Source organism: Perca fluviatilis, chromosome 11 (assembly GCF_010015445.1).
Source record: "Perca fluviatilis chromosome 11, GENO_Pfluv_1.0, whole genome shotgun sequence".
In the NCBI taxonomy this organism is placed as follows: domain Eukaryota; kingdom Metazoa; phylum Chordata; class Actinopteri; order Perciformes; family Percidae; genus Perca; species Perca fluviatilis.
Genome location: NC_053122.1, coordinates 31,133,747 through 31,156,168, shown reverse-complemented (window position 1 = coordinate 31,156,168; position 22,422 = coordinate 31,133,747). Strand labels below are relative to the sequence as shown.

General features: G+C 42.0%; 1 protein-coding gene across 3 annotated transcripts in view; it reads left to right on the top strand.

Moving 5' to 3' along the window:
• Positions 1-443: 443 nt before the first annotated feature.
• LOC120568925 (junctophilin-1-like) overlaps positions 444-22,422 on the top strand; it is a 115,442-nt gene continuing 93,463 nt past the window's right edge. The window contains exon 1 of one of the 3 annotated variants that reach the window (XM_039816680.1): positions 444-1,096. In XM_039816680.1, coding sequence (XP_039672614.1) covers positions 718-1,096 — 379 coding nt within the window. In that variant the 5' untranslated portion in view covers positions 444-717. The remainder of the gene's footprint in view (positions 1,097-22,422) is intronic. The other 2 variants (XM_039816681.1, XM_039816679.1) reach the window with 2 other exon arrangements.

The window sequence follows — 22,422 nt, the reverse complement described above, 5'->3', positions numbered from 1 at the left end:
TTTCTAAATGGTATTTTGACTTTATTCTCGTCATGTTGATTTTATTCTTGCCATTTCGACTTAATTCTTGATATTTCGACTTTATTCTCGAAATGCAAAATAAATAAATAAATCTTCCACCTTCATTTCTTTCCCCTATGTGGGCCTAATGCTCCGTTGTAGACATTCAGTTCTTTGCGCTCTAAACTGCACCATCATTTTTGGTGATTTTGAGTTAACTAAAACTGTGAAAATTTTGTGTACGCTCTCCAACATACCCTGAAACTGGGGTAAATCGAAGTATTGACACAGAGCTGTTGAATGTAACATCCGCGAAAACCGACGAATGTCAAACTTTAAAATTTAAACCCCGGTCAGTCAGATCTGCAAAACATTAGTTTAGCTGGCTTTTATTATGAAAACCAAAACAGGAAGACCATACTGTTTCATCACGTGTATCTTAGCAGTCTTCACTTCAGGGTGGGAGAGTCTTCTAGCACTCAGCAGTGGAGCGACAATGGCAGCCGTGGCGGCCGCCTCTCACCCTCCCACGTCCCGTTTTCAGTAATCGACACTGATGCGCCCAGCCGCCATCAGTCCCCGTTCCCTCACAGCTCCGCTGAGAGCTGGCATTTTCACCGGGGTTCCCTGTCATCATTACCGCGCATTTTATAACAACTCACACACTCTGGACTTCATAATAAGCCACCGAGTAGTACTTTAACCCTCCGTTTCTGAATGACGGGCGGTCGGTTCGACTTTGACGATGGTGGCACCTACTGCGGAGGCTGGGAGGATGGCAAAGCCCACGGCCAGGGTGTGTGCACCGGGCCCAAGGGCCAGGGCGAGTACTCGGGCTCGTGGTCCAACGGTTTCGAGGTGGTCGGTGTCTACACCTGGCCCAGCGGGAACGTGTATCAGGGCTACTGGGCGCAAGGGAAACGTCACGGACTCGGCGTAGAAACCAAGGGGAGGTGGATTTACCGGGGAGAGTGGACTCACGGGTTCAAGGGCCGCTATGGAGTCCGTCAGAGCCTTAATACACCGGCCAGGTACGAGGGCACCTGGAGTAACGGACTGCAGGACGGATATGGCGTGGAAACGTATGGTGATGGAGGTAAGTGGGGGGACATCATTGGGTTTGTGATTCTAATGCAAGTAAATGTTTTTCAATGTTGGAACATATTAATGTCTATTTTTAGAAACGACAGTGTAGCAAAAACATTGTGCACATGCCCAGTGACAACACACAAACTCAATTGCCTCATTTACACACACACACACACACACACACACACACACACACACACACACACACACACACACTACACACACACACACACACACAAACTGGAACATTGTGTTTGTAAGGAACAAATGTTAAACATTCAGTTTTATTAGGAAGATGTGGAGATACCTATTTGACTGTATTGAACAATAATGAAGCAAGTTTTTTTATTTTATTTTGAAAAGTTGACATTTTGCTCAGGCTTGTAATCATATAGTATAATATACATGTTGGTATCTTAATTAACCCTGAAAAACAGATTTGTTCCAATATAAGGGATGGTGTCTAGGCACTGGCCGGTTACTGGTTTCAAGGTGTACCGTGGTTTGAAAAAGTCAATGTTTCAAAACCACTAATATTTTCCCTTCCTAAGGTATGAGCTGTTTTTTATGAGTGGTCAAGGAGAGAAACTGCAGTTTAGTAATCCGTCTCCCTGCCAGTGTGCAGTGTGTTTAAAAAAAATAAAATACATTGTGTTCAATGGAAAAACAATTTAGTTTTTTACCCAGACATTTAAAAAAAAAAAATTTTTTTATTTTTATTATTATTTTTTAATCAATATGTTACACCCATCTATTAAACTGATGATACTTAAGTCTACCTTTCCTTCAAGACCATAACTGCTGCTGCCACTCACTCTACCTTTACTCAGCATTTTTCCTGGATCAGAATGGGCCTTTGGAGGGAAACATTAAATGGGGGTCTGGGGGTCCTCCCCTTGGAAATTTTGAGCGTCAAAGACTTAATTTCCTGCATTCTGATATATTTTTAGGCACCACTTTATGGTGAGAACATCTTTTTTATGTCAAGGAAAACCCAACATTCTGGTGGCAGGTAACAATTAAAAATATTAAAATATAATGGAATATAATGAAGTAAGGGACCTGGGCCCCAAAGTCCAGTTTGTTTTATATATTAATAATATGAACATTATGCAATAACCTTCTGTGAACATCCAGTCTAAATTTGGTGACATTCTGATCATTATTTCCAGAGATTCATGTGATAAGGCAGACGACCCTTTTGGAGAAGCCTACATTTTCTCTATATTTGGTTTTTGGAGGAATCCAAACATCATCCAATTAAACAAATTTTCCAGTAAAACACGTTAATACATGTTAATCAATTTTAAAAACAAGACATATTAAAGTTATGAAAAAACATTTTTGGCGATTTGTTCCTCCAGGGTCTTCAGTGGGCCACTGTGGAGAAGGCTTGTTCCACATAGCAAGATAGCTGCTTGGAGTTATATTTGGCCAGCCAAAAGACTTCCCAGTATCTCAAGTTACTTCCATCTTTTAAAATAGCACATTCTCACATTCTCTAACTGAATCCATAATGGCCAGAGCCTACGCTTTCCTAACCAGGACATAAAGCTATCTGTTTAATCACCTAATGACGCTCATTGGTGGTGTTTTTAGAATAACCGTTTTATGTCCGAAGTGTCAAAGTACCTTTCAGACTCAAGCAAACTCAAAGCTTACTAAAGTCTTTACTGTTGTTGTAAATACAGTAATAAATACATGGCCATTGATAGATGAACATCTCACATGCTTTTCAGATGCCAAATAAATGTGCAAGTCTAACTAAATCATGCTTGCATTTTGTAAAGTGACCTGAAATCAGGCCTGGGATCTATTTAGTGTTAGCATTCATGGATTAGGTGGCAGGTAGGCCTACCAAAAGAAACAGTTCTCTCTGAACAGGTTGTTAAAACACCATTGACATATAATCACCTTTAAAAGTTCATATAGTGAAATTGTTAACAAGCAGTTGCTTATTTCCACATCCAGCACTTACAAAGCAACATGATGAATTATGGGGTTGGGTGTCTTTGGAGTTGTGTCCACCTGATGAATGTCAGTCCACTATTCTCTCTTTTTTTTTTTTTTTTTCTCAGCCAACTCCTGAGGGAAATATCTGTCTCTAAAGCTGCTTTATGCTTCACTTTGTTCACCAGCTGGTCTTTAACTGTGTCTATCTACTGTTTGTTGCCAAGCAGGCAGAGTACAGGGGCCTCTTCTCTGAAAACAGCAGCTGCTGAAAACCAGGTTGAAGAGAGCAGGGATTTGACTGCTGAACTCTTCATCGCTTAAGCGTTTTGTGGAAGAAAATTTCTCTCAGGTCCAATTCAGTGGCTGGTTCAGATGAGTTTTATTCACTGTGCAGTGGAGAAAGTTCACAAGAAGCTGTAGGAATCTCTCTGACCAGAATGAGTTTCTAGCCAGGGTTTTATACAAGGTTACAGGAAACAACAGAATAAACAAAAGCTATCTGAGTAGATTTGCACACACCCAATATTGTCTGCTCAAACTAAACAATAGGTCTCTCTCACAGTGACCAAAGTAAAATGCTTTGTTTTATCACTAGGTTAGTCAAAAGGCAGACATAATTAATTAATTCAGGAGACACTAAAGTTTTGTTGATCAGAGAAAATAATAGGAACTTAAAGGTCCAGTGTGTAACATGTTTAGTTGTTCATTATCAAAATCTGTGTTGACCGTTCACGAAATTGTCCTTTTTCATGAATATTTACCACCACCATCAATTCCAAGTATTCCTTTTGGCTTGAAATGTTACATTTGCATCCGCATGAACTGGGGTAGAAGCTTCATATTCATGTGCCATCTTGAAATACGTTAGCCGGTAATGGACATACAGGACATACTGCTCTGCCTTTTGTGTTTTCGCTGTCACAGGATAAACTCACAAGTGCTGCTAATGGGTATCGTAGCTTCCCGGCCCCGGCAAGTTTGAAGAAGGAAACATGGAGTACCACACATACAGTGGGGCAAAAAAGTATTTAGTCAGCCACCAATTGTGCAAGTTCTCCCACTCAAAAAGATGAGAGAGCCCTGTAATTTTCATCATAGGTACACTTCAACTATGAGAGACAAAAGGAAAAAAAAAAATCCAGAAAATCACATTGTAGGATTTGTAATGAAATTATTTGCAAATTATGGTGGAAAATAAGTATTTGGTCAATAACAAAAGTTCATCTCAATACTTTGCCAACAAAGGGTATAGAACAATGACAGAGGTCAAACGTTTTCTGTAAGTCTTCACAAGGTTTTCACACACTGTTGCTATTCTGGCCCATTTCTCGATGCAGATCTCCTCTAGAGCAGTGATGTTTTGGGGCTGCAGGGCTCGAGAGTGTGACCAATTTGGTCGCAAATGCGCCCAAAATTTGTAAGGGTGCGACTAAGATTTTTCCTAGGTCGCACCAGTGCACCTAACGTCCTCGCATCCGCTGCCTCTCCACGAACAAAGCAATGTCATTTATATGTTGCTGTACATGACCCATTCCTTCTGTAAAGCCGTTCCTGTGTTTGGATCTCTCCTCCGCGCAGCCCCGCCCCCATTCACTCACACACCGGCCGGCTCACCTGCAACATGGGAAAGCGGCTCATGGAGAGACACGGCTCCGCCGGTCCACATGCTGACATTTGTCTACAGTTTTAATTGTTATTAACACAGCTGTATATGGTTAAGTACGATAGGGAAACCTGTATTGGTACCAGTGTTTCCACTGGTAGCCTAACTCTCTGTTATTGCGGCCGCCACGGCGAAAAACACAGAAGAAGTTATTGAATGGAACTACGGTAACTTCAGTTCGTTGAATAATAGTGTGTGAGATGGAGCCTGCTGGACCTGGGCGAGAAATGTGACCCATGGCCACGTTATCATAGTTCATAAAAATGCAGCGCAGTGACGATACAGACATTTCATAGCTTACACAAGACGTATGTAACGCCGCTGACCCGCATTCGACCCGTGCAGGACCCATTCATAATGAGTCAGCCGTCACTCTGTGAGTAGCTTCAGTCCATCGTACTCCCCCTCTCTCCCTATATGAGCTACTGGGCTATCTGGTGTTATTGAAAACAAGTGAAGGAGCTTTCTCAGCGATATATATTTTTTAAATATATCCCAGGCTATTTATTTCAGATAATTGACATGTGTTGCAGCTGTACATTTTCAAATTGTGAAGGAAACCCTGTCTTTGCATTTTATTTCAATCACATCTGTTTTGATAAAAGAGCTTGTGAAAAGTGGCTTTGACTTAAAACTGAACATTTAGCCTACTTTGTAAAAAATATAAATTAGAGATAGAGAGATATATATTGTGTATCGCCATTCAGCCGAAAAATACAGAGATATGATTTTTAGTCCTGGACTAGTGGAAGTTCTGATAATAATCAGTGTGGAGTGGCCCAGCTTGCAGAAATTTGATGCTAGGGAGTGTGGCAAGCTGGTTTAGCAAAGCCAAAGGGGAAGAAGGCCAAATTACAGGTGTTGGCCATCTGAGGGGCATTTGACAGCAAGGGGGGACCCGCTATAAGACTTTGAGTACAATATAATGTGCTTCAAATAAAAAAAAATTGTTGTTTAAAATAATTGACATAAAAAAGTTAGACGCACCAGTGCGACCAAGGCAAAAAGTTAGTCTGGAGCCCTGGGCTGTCGCTGGGCAACACAGACTTTCAACTCCATCCAAAGATTTTCTAAGGGCTTGAGATCTGGAGACTGGCTAGGCCACTCCAGGACCTTGAGCTGCTTCTTACGAAGCCACTCCTTCGTTGCCCGGGTGGTGTGTTTGGGATCATTGTCATGCTGAAAGACCCAGCCACGTTTCATCTTCAATGCCCTTGCTGATGGAAGGAGGTTTTCATTCAAAATCTCACGATACATGGCCCCATTCATTCTTTCCTTTATACGGATCAGTCGTCCTGGTCCCTTTGCAGAAAAACAGCCCCAAAGCATGATGTTTCCACCCCCATGCTTCACAGCAGGTATGGTGTTCTTTGGCTGCAACTCAGCATTCTTTCTCCTCCAAACACGACGAGTTGAGTTTTTACCAAAAAGTTCTATTTTGGTTTCATCTGACCATATGACATTCTCCCAATCCTCTTCTGGATCATCCAAATGCTCTCTAGCAAACTTCAGACGGGCCTGGACATGTACTGGCTTAAGCAGGGGGACACGTCTGGCACTGCAGGATTTGAGTCCCTGGCGGCGTAGTGTGTTACTGTTACTTTGGTCCCAGCTCTCTGCAGGTCATTCACTAGGTCCCCCCGTGTGGTTCTGGGATTTTTGCTCACCGTTCTTGTGATCATTTTGACCCCACGGGGTGAGATCTTGCGTGGAGCCCCAGATCGAGTGAGATTATCAGTGGTCTTGTATGTCTTTCATTTTCTAATGATTGCTCCCACAGTTGATTTCTTCACACCAAGCTGCTTACCTATTGCAGATTCAGTCTTCCCAGCCTGGTGCAGGTCTACAATTTTGTTTCTGGTGTCCTTTGACAGCTCTTTGGTCTTGGCCATAGTGGAGTTTGGAGTGTGACTATTTGAGGTTGTGGACAGGTGTCTTTTATACTGATAACAAGTTCAAACCGGTGCCATTAATACTATAGTAGTATAGTAGTTACCTAGTATAATAGGTAACGAGTGGAGGACAGAGGAGCCTCAGAAGTTAGAGGTCTGTGAGAGCCAGAAATCTTGCTTGTTTGTAGGTGACCAAATACTTATTTTACAGAGGAATTTACCAATTAATTCATTAAAAATCCTACAATGTGATTTTCTGGATTTTTTTTTTTATCATTTTGTCTCAAGTGTACCTATGATGGAAATTACAGGACTCTCATCTTTTTGAGTGGGAGAACTTGCACAATTGGTGGCTGACTAAATACTTTTTTGCCCCACTGTATTCAAAATCCAAATTTCAGGAACAGTAGTCTTCTTCTTCACCCAGAAAAAGAAGGATATTGAAAAGAGCAAGAGACTGGCTTTTTGAAGCGTGAAGGCTACTGTAGCTGTAATACGTACTTTGAACTGCGTGGTGCGAGAGAGTTGATATACAATCTCAATGGTGGATGCGAACAATTCCTACACATTGGACCTTTTAGTGTGAGCTGGAAAGAGGAGAACAGGATAAGTAATGATGAGTAAAACTGTAAGGTAATTAATAAATTTTCTTCTACAAGCACATCACTATGACTTTATTTATACCACACTGTTATGCTTTACCTTTATACTACTTATACTTCCTGTTTATATCTGCACACACTGGAATATATATTTGTCTTACCAAAACAATAAAGTTTAGGCTGTGAAACAAAAAAAACAAGATGAAAGTTGCTGTAAAGCTTAGTAGAGCTGATGGGGTAGGCTTGGGCCAAATGGCGATCAGATCGCATATCAACAATTGAAGGAATGAGCTGCGATTGGTTTTTCCTATGTCTATATTAAACAGGGCTCGACATTAAGGCCTATTTGCTTGTCCGGGACAAATGGATTTTTTGTAGGGCAAGTGGAAGAGAAATTTACTTGCCCCACTGGACAAGTTAAGAGTCAAACAAAATATAAAATGCCATGTTACTAAACGTTATGTGCCACTCATTACGTCTACGTTACCATTTTGAAACGATACATTTTTTACCACGCAATCTGGGGCAGCGGACCCAGCGGTAGCAGGTCAGCAGGCCACTAATGTTAGACCCAGCCCGCTGTTCAGCTCATTCTCTGTAAGCAATGCAGCATGAAAGCACGGAGAACCAGCCGGTGTTATTTAGCTAACGTTAGCTTGCTAACTCCACCTTAATGTTACCACCTCGCCACATCGTTGACAGAAAACGAGAGACCCGGTGCTAATACGGCACCGGTGCCTTAACTACCGTTATCTATCGGACCGAATTGCAACACGGATTTCGGTGCCACTGAAATGCCTCTGATGCTCCGAAAATGGAAGTTAGAGGGAACTGAAACATCGCTGCATGTCACGCTAGTTAACACTACTCTTGGCAGCAGGTAACGTTAGCCTACCGTTAGCTAGCAGCTGGAGTTTTTGAATTTTGTGCTCCTTTTTGAAAAAAACACATATATATATATATATATATATATATAAACTTTTTCAGCCCTTCTGAGTTTGCAGGTATGCGGATTAAATATCAGGTAATAATCAACTGTAAAGTAGCTACACCTTTTTAAAGGATCCCTTTGGTAAATCAGCCTCTGCCCGGTAGAAATTTGTGAAATTGTATTAAAAAAAAGAAAATGTTAACACCAACATTTAGTGGCAAAATCCATTGTTATGTCTACAAAATTATTAGACATATAGCTTATCTGCTAATGTTAGCTGCCGACCGTTACCTTGAAACCATCCAGCAAATAGACGGTACCGTAGGGTGATTTAACGTCACCGCTCATTTTACACACAGTTTAACAACAAAACTAAACTCTGAGTGAACATTACTAGCTAGCTACGGTTTTAATGTTGGTTTTGAGCGGCATGCACCCCCACTAACCTGGAAAAGGTTTTAAAACCGTAATGTTAATACAGCGTGTCGGAGGAATGCAGCGTTCTCCTGCAATGGGAGGCAGAGGGACCGTCACAGCAGAGTTAGCTAACATTAGCTTCTTGTCTCATCTGGGTTCAGATAAACAGTAAATTCATCAAAGTCAGTGTGCCCAACACTATTTTCCAATAAACTGTAGCTGTCAAATTTCACGGGACCTGCGTGAATGCGGATTTCATGTCGCGGCTTTCGTCACTGTTTATCACTTATTGAGTGAAGTACTACTTGCCCTGTTGTTTATTTGGTTGCCATGACTTTGCGAGTGATGACATCCTGTCACTGTTCCAGTCTATGGTTCCAGTTGCTCTGCTCACCCTATGGGGGGAGGGAGAGAATGACAGTTCGCTTGAGTTCAGTAGAGCAGATGGCTCTACGACTTTATCACTTTTCATAAACAGCCGAAGGAACGGTGGTGCGTGGTGTACATAGCGGAAACCCTGTTGTGCATCTGCCCCATTTCTGATACCATGGCGCTGGAAATTTTACTGTGGCGCACCGCCACTATGCTATCAACATAGAGGAAACACTGGAACATTTAAAATATTGATTTACAATCTCAATATATTGACTCAGTATATCAAGTATCGATTTAGTATCTCAATATAGCTATTGACTTAGTTACTCAGAATATTGACTAGGAATCTGAAAGTATAGACAAACTTTAAAATATTGACTTAGAATCTCAATATATTTACTTCTGCGTGCAAAGTATTACTTTATATTATGGAGTCTGGAGATCCTTTTTTCTTGTTGAAGGAGAAATCTATTCTTGGGACAGGTTTGTTTCTACTGTTTCAACTGAATTGTATTAATGCTGATAGTGTTTGGATGCTTTCAACGGTTTGTTCGAATTCTGCATTAGCAAAACACAATTTTTTATAACCTGATAAACGGCTGAAATTTCATGCTTTTTGTCTAAACGACATACCCAAATTAAAAGTGGTACAGCTCCCATATACTTTGACATTCTGGGGTGTGCCTGACATCATTGGAAAGGTAACACTCAATTTTTTGTTACAAGTGTCAGGGTGATTCTAGGCCTTACTGACACAGAGTTACAGAGGCTAGAATGGAGGTTTTTTATTTCCGTCCAAGTCATACATCTGTAAAATGATTAAAATAAAATACTGTTAACACATCTGGTAAGATACAGATACACCCAGGCCATAGCAACATGTCCCAGCTTACAATAGAAAAAATCTAGAAGCCAAAAGACTCACTGATTTTATATGAATTCTTTTCTACAGAAATGTCTCTGTTCTTCTTATTTCAATTTGAAAAGTGCAAAGAAAAAGCCAATAAAGTACACAATAAAACACTTCTCAAATACACAAACACACCCACATCAATCACACGCATACTTGAAATAACTATATACATAAATGTATAGAAATAAGTCATTACAAATTGCACAGGGTGTGATATTCTGCTGATAGGCCCTGTTTTTGCTTTGATACAGTTCCTGCCAACACAGGGTTAAAATTTCAGGGTCAAACTGCATATCAATCGAATTGTCTGCTCATTCGCTAAAAAGGTAGACGCGTCTTGTAGCATTTAAATCTAACTGGTCCGAGCAAATGTCGATCGAGTAAACATGGTGCCTGACATGTTGTCAGAGGCTCCTCCGCTTTCATTGGCCATATCACAGGCAAACCTGAACGGATTGGCTCATATCAGGTATCTATGGAAACCTTAGACCCTAGGAAATACAGTGACGCCCACATCTACGAGCATGTAGCAGCCTTGGCAGAGAACCTAGCGGCGATTGAAGTGCGGAAATGAGAAACTGTTTCGCATTTTTCCGTTGTGATTCGGCCAGAAACTTCAACATTGTGAGGCGAACAGATCGTTTTGGAATATAACGGCGTGGATATTACATTTCCTTGGACTCTTGGGGATTTATGACAAACAAGTTTTGGGCAAAATACCACTTTGTTGCTGAAAGAAAAAGGTATGCATGCACGACTCTAGACAACAGCTGCGCAGTTTACGGCTGAATTGTTTTATTTTCTGTTACTTTGTAACAGTTGTGTAACTGCTATAAATCATCTTATGCTTTGTATGTGCGCTTAAATAAATCATTAGAGGCTAAGCTTTCTGGTGTGTCGCATGGCTGTATATTTTGAAGATTTAATGCTTTAAAGTTATAAAAACGCTAATGAGTGGAGGTTTTATCAAGGTTACAGCGATGCCACAGCCACAAAGTGTCCCGTCCGCGGTGTAGTGATCCTTGAGAAGTTAATAAAATGATAAATCTTTACCCGGACAAGTGACTTTTGTGCATGGATAAGTGAAACGTAAATGTACTTAACTAAATTAACTAAAAGTTAATGTCAAGCCCTGTTAAAGCAATTTTGACTAAATTACTATCAGAGCTATAATATCTAGAATTGGCGCCCCCCTGTTTATTTCTGGTGGAGTGGTAAGTCCACCCACTGACCCGCCTGCTAATCAGCACGAGTGACGAGTGAATTGGAAATCCATTAAAAACGTGTGGAATTAGCGGGAAAGTCGCTGAAAGGAGATCGCTATGATCCCTACGTTAGGTTTAAATAAAAAGTGGATAGTTAGCCACTGTAATAAAAAAATGTGACAACCGCATCGAGCTACCGAAGCAAAAACGCTATCAACACAGAAGCACGTCAGCCAAGTAGGAGGCAGGACAGCCGAGCCGCGATAATTATCTGTGGGTTTGTAGTCATGTGATCCATTGTTAACATAAAAATGTTGATTCAAGGGTTAAGCCAGAGGTCTTTTAAACTGAGGCATGCCTCCTTATTCTGGGATCAGACTACAGGATTTCTTTGTCTTTCACGACAGTCACTATGTCAGACTAGACAGACACAGTGCCAAAAATTCTTGCTCTGTCTTGGACGGGAGATGGCAACACTACAAGTATGACACCGACCAGCCCCCAGACCGATTATCGTGTGCTGTCATCGAGATCACACATTCATAGGTCGCTTTGGAGAAGCGGCAGCCTCTCAAAAACTCTCAAAAATCTTTTAAACTGACCGATTCAGCAACTTTATAGGCTATTTCTCACATAAAATGTTTTCAGAAACACATTTTGGTGTAGTGTCAATGTCCAAAAACGCTGACTAAGACTAAATTAACATGCATTATTGTTGACGAAAAAAGACGAGACTAAAATGTTTTGCATAAAATAAAAACTAAGATAAAATCTCTCTTCATTTTCGTCTACAATCGTCTTTACTTTTTCATCATGAGATAGAATATTCAGCTGTTACTGAGACCCGGTGCTACGGCACCGACAGGTGCCCTAATGACAGTTATCTACCGGACCGAATAGCCTGCGCTTCTCTCTGATGCTCCTAAACGGACGTTAGAGTCAACTGAAACATCGCTGCAAGGGGCGCTAGTTAACACTACACTTGGCAGCAGGTAACGTTAGCCTACCGTTAGCTAGCAGTTGGATTTAACACAGTTAAAATGCTGACAGCTAAACGGTGTAAAGGTTTGTCTCTATTTCCAACACGAGATGTACGACAGTCTGCAGCTGCCGTTGTCTGAAAAACAACACATGTTGCGTTCACTTGAAATACGCCTCGCCAGTTTCGTGCTGCATTTATTTTATTGTAAAATATCCTTTCCCCATGCAGTGGTTGTTTTCGTCGTTTACTGGTGAAATAAGGAAGAGGCTCAATATTTATATAACTTTATAGCATTTATTTATTTTTATAACTATTTGACTGAAATGCTTATCAGAAATAATTTATTTAAAAAAAGACTAAAATGTTTTGACTAAAACTAGACTAAAATGACGAGACTTTTAGTCAACTAAAACTTGACTAACAAAATTTTTTGGCACAAGACTAAGACTAAATTAAAAATAGGTGACAAAATTAACACTATTTCGGTGAAGTATTTTCGTAAAATAAGAGATAATTTTCCAAATGAGACGCCATTATGGTCGGTTTTGAAATTCGGGAGCCCCACATGTAGCGTTCGTCCAATCAGGTGCAGCCATCGCGGTTGTAGGAGGGTGTAGTCTGTGTTATTTGCTTGTCAGTGAAAAGAAACTGATAACTGCTTGTGGCTAGACCACTGCGGTGCTGGGAAGCGGGGCGATCTCTGCCATGAAAAAAAGCCAACATGGGCACTGTGTGTATCTTTCCTCCTCCTTGCAGCAGCAGTAGTGTCTCTTTTCACCATGTTTGCATATGTGCACCAGAGAGCACTCTCTTGGGGCAAGCATTCTCCTTATTGGTCAACGTCAAGGAACACGTCGTAGAACATGTCACACTAGGTGAAAAAAGACAAAAGATTCTGACATTCTAGACTTTCTGCGTTGTGGTGCAGCTCTAATTACCGACCAAAGGTACCGGTTTTGGATTGGGTAATCGATTCCCTGAGAAACTCGCCCTTATGGGGGCACTTGAGGGGTTAATCAGGGATCTCAAGCTCTTAACTTTTTTAGTCTAACTAGTGCAGTGCCCTTTGGAGCATGTACCTGTTCGGAACGGGCTGATTGCTTGGTTCACAGTGGGTTTTTTCCACAACTTTATTTTGTAAATTCTCACAAACATGTGACACAAAATGCAGTTATAAAATGCTTGGTTTCCAGTATTGCTGCTTGCAGCGTTGTCGGGTTGCTTGCATGTTCGAAGCATTCTCGAGAACAACTTATCAGTGTTCCCCACAGGTTGAAAATTTACTTGTGGTGGTGGGTGGTGCAGGATGTGGCGGCATACTTAACATTAACAGATCATTTTGAAAGAAATAACCATTTACATATTAAACAAATCAGACTAAAAGATGATACAGATGAAGTGCAGCCATGATGTACTTTGTCAATTAAATCTGGTTGGTTTATCGATAAAATACCAGATTTCCTGGAGCCCAAATATTTTATGTATTAACAAGATAACCATAATACCATACTATGACGCATACAAAAAGTAGCATGTTAATAAATCTCAACAGTCTCCTCCTAACTCCTGTTAAATCATATAAGACTAAGGCTATCTAAAGTTAATTCTTTTAACTAGTCGCTTTTTGGCGAAAATCGCCATTTTGAATGGGAAAATGTCATCCATGTGAAGAGTTTTTATTTGTGGGGGATGGGGGTGTCCGGTCTGAGACCCAGTGCTAATACGGCACCGGTGCCTTAACAACCGTTATCTACCGGACTGAATAGCAACGCGGATTTCGGTGCCACTTAAATGCCTGCACTTCTCTCTGATGCTCCGAAAACGGACGTTCGAGTCAACTGAAACATTGCCGCACGGGATGCTAGTTGACACTACACTCGACAGCAGGTAACCTTAGCCTACCGTTAGCTAGCAGCTGGAGTAAACACTGTTAAAATGCTGACAGCTAAACGGTGTTAACGGTCCCATGACATGGTGCTATTTGGATGGTTTTATATAGACCTTAGTGGTCCCCTAATACTGTATCTGAAGACTCTTTTCCCGAAATTCAGCCTTGGTGCAGAATTACAGCCGCTAGTCCCACAATGAGCTTTCCTTAGTATGTGCCATTTCTGTGTCTGTAGCTATTGAGGAGGAGAGAGAGGGGGGTGTGTGTCCTTGACCAACTGCCTCTTTGCTCGTTTGAAAACCATGATGTCTCTCTCATGGGTGGGCCAAATTATCTGCGCGGGCAAAGCAGAGAAAGTGGAGGTTATGACCTCAAAAGGAGCAAGATTCCAGATTGGCCCATCTGAGCTTTCATTTTCTCAAAGGCAGAGCAGGATACCCAGGGCTTGGTTTACACCTATCATCATTTCTAGCCACTGGGGGACCATAGACAGGCTGGGGGAACGCATATTAATGTTAAAAAACCAACCTTCTTCCAGTCTTAAGTAGTCCATTGGCAGTGTTTCTTGGCCCAGGCAAGCCTCTTTTTCTTATTCTGATGTCTTAGCAATGGCTTTCTCGCTGCAACTGGACCTGTCAAACCTGCAGCTCGAAGTCTTCTCTTTACAGTTGAAACTGAGACTTGCTTATTACGACCACTATTAGGCCGTGCTTGAAGCTGTTGTCCTGTGAGCCGCCTATCATGCACGCTGTTGACTCTCAGAAACTTGTCTTCTGATTCTGTTGTGGCTTTGGGTCTGCCAGACCTCTTCCTGTCAGAGTTTTCCCCAGTTCCTAAGTGCCTTTTGATGGTAAAGAATACTGTACTCAGGGGCGGAGCTAGACTCTCGGTACAGTGGGGGCGGAGCTTCATCATGGGGCCCTCTGTTACCAAGTAATTTTAAATTAGAACCGTTAAAAACGGTAAATTATCTGATGAATGCATATGTTATAATGTGTCACTTGTTGAGCCAAGTAAGCCTATATGTCAAATAAAACGCAAAGAAAAGCCAAATGTTTTGACAAATTTGTATTGACAAACAAACAAACAAAGCAGTTTGCCAGTCAAGTAAAAATGTTTCAGCACCAAGGACAGCAACAGCCGATGGACAGCGATCGTGCTGAACAGGCCAAGTGCGCTCAATCAGTGCCACGCTATATAATTGACATGGCACTATTATACTGTATTGAACACAATGTTTGTTTACAAGTCCATAGGTAGGCGAAATGTGCTACATGAAAACTCAACTGGGATGAAAACTTTGAGTAAAACTGATTTATAACATTCTGAGTGACTTATTAATAACTAAAATATAAATTCTTAGAAGATTTCTTTTCTTACCATTTAGCATTTAGTTGTCTGCTTAAGGATCTTCAAGAACAAATACATCTAACAAAACTATATACATATCATGGTCCCTTATTACATCTTCATCCTCCTCTCCTTCATGGTGGCAAATCTGCCAACCACTTTGTCGTTGTCGATATGTATGTCCCGCTCCACACACAGCAAGGTGAGATGGGACAGTCTGGCCTCATCCATGCACGAACGCAAGTATGTCTTTGTGAGCCGCAGACGGCTGAAACTTTGTTCGGCGCTGGCGCTGCTGATAGGAAGGGTTTTATAAATCCTGTGGAGAAAGGTCAGGTGTGGGTAGGCTCTATCCATGTCGTTGGCAATGAGGAATGGCAGGACGGCGTCGGTGGTGAGATCCATGTTTAACTCTGAATACAATGCACGAAAAGAGCGAAACTCCTCCACTGCGTCTTCTGGCTTGGGCATGTCTTCTGAGTAGAAACGGGCCAGCTCAAGCATTTTCTCCTCAGCATCAGGGTGCTCAAACCGCTTTGGGCAGAGGACTGCGAACAGTTTGGCCATTTTTTTGAAGTCTGAAAATCTACTTTCAAACTGCCCCACAAAAACATCCAGAATGTAAAAATAAATTTCCGATTTGAAGCAGCGTCTGCTGTCCTCGATCTGGTCATCCTCTGCGTCCTCGTCAAAATGCCTTTTTCTCTTGCGAATCCTCTGCTCTGCAAACTCGGTGGCTGCGTCGCTTTCTCTGGCCATACTTCTTGCTGTGTTCTCCATGCTGTCAAAGGCTTCTTCTGTACGTAACTCTCTGATCTGAGCCACCGTACTGTCAATAAGATTCACAGCAGTGTTGACATCCAGTGACTCTTTTTGGAGGTAATTCGACAGGATGTATGTCCTCTTCAGCAAATCGTTCCAAAACACCAACATGAACATGAATTCAAATGTGCTGAACTGTGTCAAACTCGAGGCCCGCAGGCCAAATCCGGCCCCTGGCAGATTTAGATCCGGCCCTCATAACAATTTAGGTTCAAAATAATGTCCATCTGCTCAATGAGAACTGTGGCTAGCCCCCCACCAGTGTTGGGTGTAATGCATTACAGTAACGTAACTACTTTTTTCAGGTAAAAAGTAGTGTACTACTACTGAAAATTTGGTAACGAAACATAGTTCCTTTTTCAATTCGGAGCAACGTTACTTTTCCCAGGGACAGATTTGACAGCGACACTGCCTTCTTAGCTGCGTGCTCACAAGCTCCACACGGTACGTGACAGAGGCTGGTAGCAGAGCAATCATGGAAGCAGCCAACACTAACTTTTAAGAGCGTTTTAAGCTTTGTGGCTTTTTGCTGGACGGCGCTCTGAGCAGAGAGCTACATTACACATGCCACGTTTAACAGTAACTTCCCCAACACTGCCCCCCATCCACCACCTCATTTTCTATTCTCTTAATCTATTGTGTTGTATATTACTATTTGTTTTTATTGATCTGGAACCGGTACACAATGAATTTCACTGCACATTGTACTGTATATGATTAATGTGTTAATGTGAATTTTAAATTCCATGTTCTGTCATCTATTTTTATTTATTAATTTTCCTGATGTTTTAGGCAGTGTATTGTAAGTCATAATTTTGGTAACATGACATCACTATTAACTGCATGAGGTGAAAGAGACAGGTGTATGTAGGGCTGTGAAGATAACCGCATCACCGCAATACCGGTGCTGACGTGCCACTACCGCGGTGATCATCGCATTTATTTTTATTTTTTTTTACTTTTTGTCTGCGAAAGTTACAGGAGAACAGATGTCGTGTGATATGAAATATAATGAAAGCAATAATTGTGTAGTTATCCTAGATTATGGAGAAACAAACTTAAGTTGCTCGTCACTTCACCTTTGCACAACTGCATCAGTAGTGCATGGGATTGCTTTTATGTGTGTCAGATTGTTATCAATTATTTCTACAAGTAATGTTTAATATAATACACGGTAGGGAAGGAAAAGACATTTGTTCTCAGCTGAGGTCACGCTGCAGGTTTTACCATTGCACATTAGCCTAGCAGCTAGCGGAGTTTCCTTCTGTTTATAGCTTACAGAACTGTTAGTCTTCCTCTATAATACCATTCGAATTTCATTTGTTATTTTTTTTTATATTCAAATAATATTTGAATATTTAATGCTCATATGCAGCCTGTTATAAATATGAACTACACTACTCAGGCTTTTGCATTGTCAATGCAACTATAAGCATGTGGTTGTTGTTACATCTTCTGTCACTAGAGGGACTTCCAACATTAGCCTGGCCTTGAACGCATGTACGCCGCTCTCTTTTACATTATTTTCCACCGCGAGCACACAGCGACAAACCCAAATCAACAGAGAACTCTGTAACGAAACATTATCTAACAGGTGTATTGACGTGGCTCAATGACATCATATTAGAAAGCACAGCTGAAACAATTTGTCATAAACTAAGTAACAATAATGTTAGCTATGATGCTAACAGCATTGATAACTAAGTCAAAGGGTGCTGCCACTATTTTAGTGATTTAAAAGCAACCGGTTTCTTGCAGATTGTCATGTTACTGAGAAGACAGCTGTAAGAAGGAAATACATTAAGTAAAGATGCGGCGATTACAACTTTCTAGGCCGATTCCGATTTTCTTTGAGTTAGACCAGCCGATACCGATTTTAGTCGATTCCGATTTCATTTTGCACAGAACATAGAAAGTTTTTTGAACAGATAATGGATCACTATAAAATAGAACTATATTAATTACTCCTGGGTTCTCATTTATAAACGTGGCGTACGCACAAAACGGGGCTGAAAATGTGCCACTTCCCACGCAAAGGTTGTGATTTATAAGAAAAAAAAAAAAAAACCTGACGGGAGAATGTGCAGTCCTCCACGCAAACTCTGACCCATGCGTATGCACATTTTGGAGACAAAATAGGAATTGGCGACGCAGATGGTGAGGTGGTGAACTGAAGTCAGACTGCAGAGAGTAAATGGGAATAAGATTACTCTAATCTTTTCTAGTATTGATGCCTCACGCACATTCTTTCACTCCATATCATCCACGTTACCATGAAGATGAAATCCAGCAGTGTTATTTGCGCTTGTACTGAGTGATAAATGTTACATAAACACCTCCAACTCAAATCTTAAATAAAAATTTGTTCTTAATATTTAATCGGCGCTGTCTCGCCGTCACATTGTCCACTACGGAGTGCAGGAGGAGGGGATGGCCCGACTGTATGGAATGCAGGATATCATCAAATACCCTACCATTAGATAACTGCAGAACACAGTGTAAATAACTAAATATCTGTCTTTAAAACTGTGCATATATCATCAAATGTCAAAGTCTGGAAATACAGATGTTAAGCTCTGGCGCAATCGTTACCCTTAATGTCCTCGTTATCAGTCCGAACTTTAATACCGTTTGTGAGAATACCTGCATGTGTTTGCCTATTACACTTTATTTTGTCTTCAAATTGTATCTCGGGGTGGGGGATACCACTAGTTGATGCTGAGTTGGCAAGGTGTTAACAATCACAAATTGTTGTAAACCTATAAATACTGCGGTGACCTCTGTGCGTAATGCTGCATGATGGCCCATCTGGCACTGCAGGAGGACTACGCTAACGGAAGAATCAGGAGAAAAAGAGACTTCAGGGACCATGACGATGACTGGCTGATTTAGATTTTCTAAAGCTGAGCTCTTGGATCTATGTACTGAATTGGGTCCAGGAGAGGGCAACGCGCCGGAACCGTGCCATCCCGGTCCAAATATAGGTCCTCGCCACTTCTGGGGGAAACGGTCTGTTTCCAGAGGGAAATGTCAGACAGCTAAGTGTTTTTTAAAATAAATATTATATATAATCTTCAACTTAATCACTAAGCCTTGTTTGGATATAATATATAGTTCTGTTAAATCTTATTATATACGTCTGGTATATCAAAGCTGTCCCTGAGTGCCGTAATGTCTGCCGTTTTGGACGTATTATTAATGCATAGTTATAGATCAGGGTTCCCTACACTGTGCAAGAACCGGCCGAAATTATAATTCAATTTGCAGCAATTCCTGAACGTCTGAGAAGTTTTTGCTTTTTCTCTGCCAGTCATCATGATGCGGTGTAACAACTGCCAGTGTCATTCATACACTGATTAGTATTCACGAGGTGCTTTGCATTGACTATTTATGGTTAAAAATGGGCGTGTACAGGGCGGGATAAGAGGCTGATCCACGTATGCACGTTTGTAGGTAATCTCTGATTTATAAAGGGAACATTGCTTACAGGTGTGCCTACACACGATTTTATAAATCTGACTTTTTTTTGCCGTACGCCATTTTGAGCTTTTGGGCGTACGTACACTTATAGTAAGGATCCTACGCACAGTTTTATAAATGAGACCCCAGGTGTGGGAAATCTAAAGTACAATGTTAGAACCATTTCCTTCTTTTCACATCCAATATCCAACTAAAAAAATTTGATTTTGGTTTTTGGTGTCATCCCTCCATGCCCTACTTTTTTTTGCAGGTGTTGCATATTACAAAGTTGTTATCTTCTGCACACACGCCTAAGAATTTCCAAACAACTGACATGTTGCAGAGTTTCCCTACATGTGCGAGAATAGCGCGACACACGACGGAAAAGTTGAGAGAAAGGGGGGAAAAAAAGACTGTCCGTGTATGTGTGCGTCCTTGAGAACTGCAACTCGTATAACTAATGTTGTCAGTTAATTGTAGCATTGACCGGCATGAAATCGACATATGTCAGACTGACCCGCCGGTCGCCGGTAATGGCCGAGCACGTGAAAACAGGCCAATTCCATTCATAGGCCGGTCTATCGGTGCATCTATAATATGAAGTTGAAGCTAATTCTGACAGTTGTAGGGCAGCTAACATTAACTTTAGCTGTCTCCATGACGCTCCCAGCTGAGCTCCTATAACTCGCGACGCAGTTAGGAAATCAGAACGAGCTAACTATTGATAACGTAAGCATGGTCGGAGTCGAACCCGGGCCCGCTGCGTCGAGGAGTAAATCTCTATATATAGGTGCCCGCTCTACCAACAAAGCTATCCGGACGCCCATGGATGATGATTTTAAATTCATGTTAAAACTATTTCCCATCCTTCTTCCAATTTCCAGCCGCAGCCTGTCACTGTACTAATGTTTCTCCGTACATAACGTTAGCTCACAATGACCGTGTTTCTCACTCCCGTAACTTATTGTTCATCCCAACTCCTTTGTCAGGATCTTATTTATGGATTTTGCATCTGCATTCAATACAGTAAACATCAACACTCTTCTGCACCGCCTCCAACAGCTGCAAGTCAACCCAACTCTGACACTCTGGATTAAGGAGTTTTTAAGGACAGACCACAGCATGTGAGGGTAAATGGGTTTAAGTCCACCAACACTATTTTAAACACCGGAGTGCCTCAGGGCTGTGTGTTGTCACCTGTCCTATTCTCCATCTAGTGGAAAGAAAATCCAACTTCATCATCCAGGATGCCTCCCACCCCGTCCACCGAAGCTTTGAGCTATTACTAGGGGTGGGCGATATATATCGTCTACGATAATATCGTCATTGTTGTGTGTCGACCGGTGTGGCAGTTTGCTGAGGCATCGCGTCGCTCGCTGTGGCCGAGCCAACCCCTTTTTATTGCCTTCCCCTCAGCAAACCCCCGGCCCTACTAGTGCCCTCTTTTGCCGTACGGACGAACGCCAGTTGCCCGTCAGCGGGGCGGATGTTTTGACCTATACTAAAAAGGAGTTGCTTTTGACGCTTCCCTGATTAATTTTAGTTTATAGAGACACACACGCCCTCCGTCTAAGGAGAAGCCCTCGCCCGGATCAGGGAACCCGAAGGCGAGACAAGAGGTTAGATACACACTACACCAGACGTCCCCAAAAACACGGGCTCTTATCCCACTGTATATGACAAGCACTGCCCGAGGGGATCTTTAAAACCAAAGATTTTTCTTTAGTACTTACAGTCTGTTAGCCGTCCTCCCAGGGTCACCGGAGGTCCCTTGCTTCTCAAGGACGCCCGCCTTGCCCTTCTTGGTCGCCCGACTGAGAGAGGGGGATGCTCAAAGGCTCTGACCAGGCCGCGCGGATAGGGAAATGCACTCCCACTAGGAGATAACAGGAGGTCTGCATGTCCAAGTCGATCCCCGCCGGGAGGCTACTCTCCGCGGGCGGTTAAAGAGGAGTCACTAACCCCCGTAAGGGGGGAAACCCCACCTGCTTGACAGCGGGTGGTACGATCCCAGAGAAAATAAAAGAACTGGCAAAGATTGGCGCCCCTAGTCTAAAATCAGACTCAGGTGATTTTTATTATTTTGTGACAAAAGCAGAAATTAAAAGCAAGTGGTCCTTTACAACATAAAAATAAAAATAAAGATAAAGCCTCCGCTCTAACAGAGGTACTTAAAGCTGCTTCTCTTTTCCTCCTGGCCCTGTCTCTCCCACACTCATAAACGAGCAGGTAATCTCCTTCCTCGATGTCGAAGAGGGTAAATAAATCTTCCCCACAACGCAACGAAGAGAGCGTCTGGGTAAAAACTAAGAGAGAAGAACACTTTTTGGCCTCTGTATAACCGAGGTATTCGAAGCCGCTTCTCAGAGATAGTCTTTTTTTCTTTTTTTCCCTCCCTTACACTCAGCGCGGCAAGGGGAACCCCTCTCAGGGAGGGGAGGGGGGGGTGGATAATGAATCTTCCCCAAAACACAGAAAGGGTAGATGGAGAAGGCTTCATGGTATCCCGATGCCACGTAAAGCACTCGGTAAAAGAGCCCGAAGGAAGCCCAAAAGGGACCCAAAAGAGGGGCTCACCCGAAGGGGGCCGCTACTCGACAAAAACACTCATATTTATACACAAAAAACATTTTACTCCTCCCAAAGTTATCAAAAAGGACGTACTATATGTACTTCCCTATCCTTGTAAGGTAATGTAGGAAACACTTCACAAATAACGTAACAGTAATGAACTTCATGAACTCTACAGCTCGTGTGCTGTGTATGGCCACACACGTGCCTTCAAGACGCACACACACACAGCTGCATGCACCCATCAAGGCCGCAGCTCCTGCCTGTGCCCTTATCTGTCTAGGTGCTTTCCTACACTCTTCACAGTTTC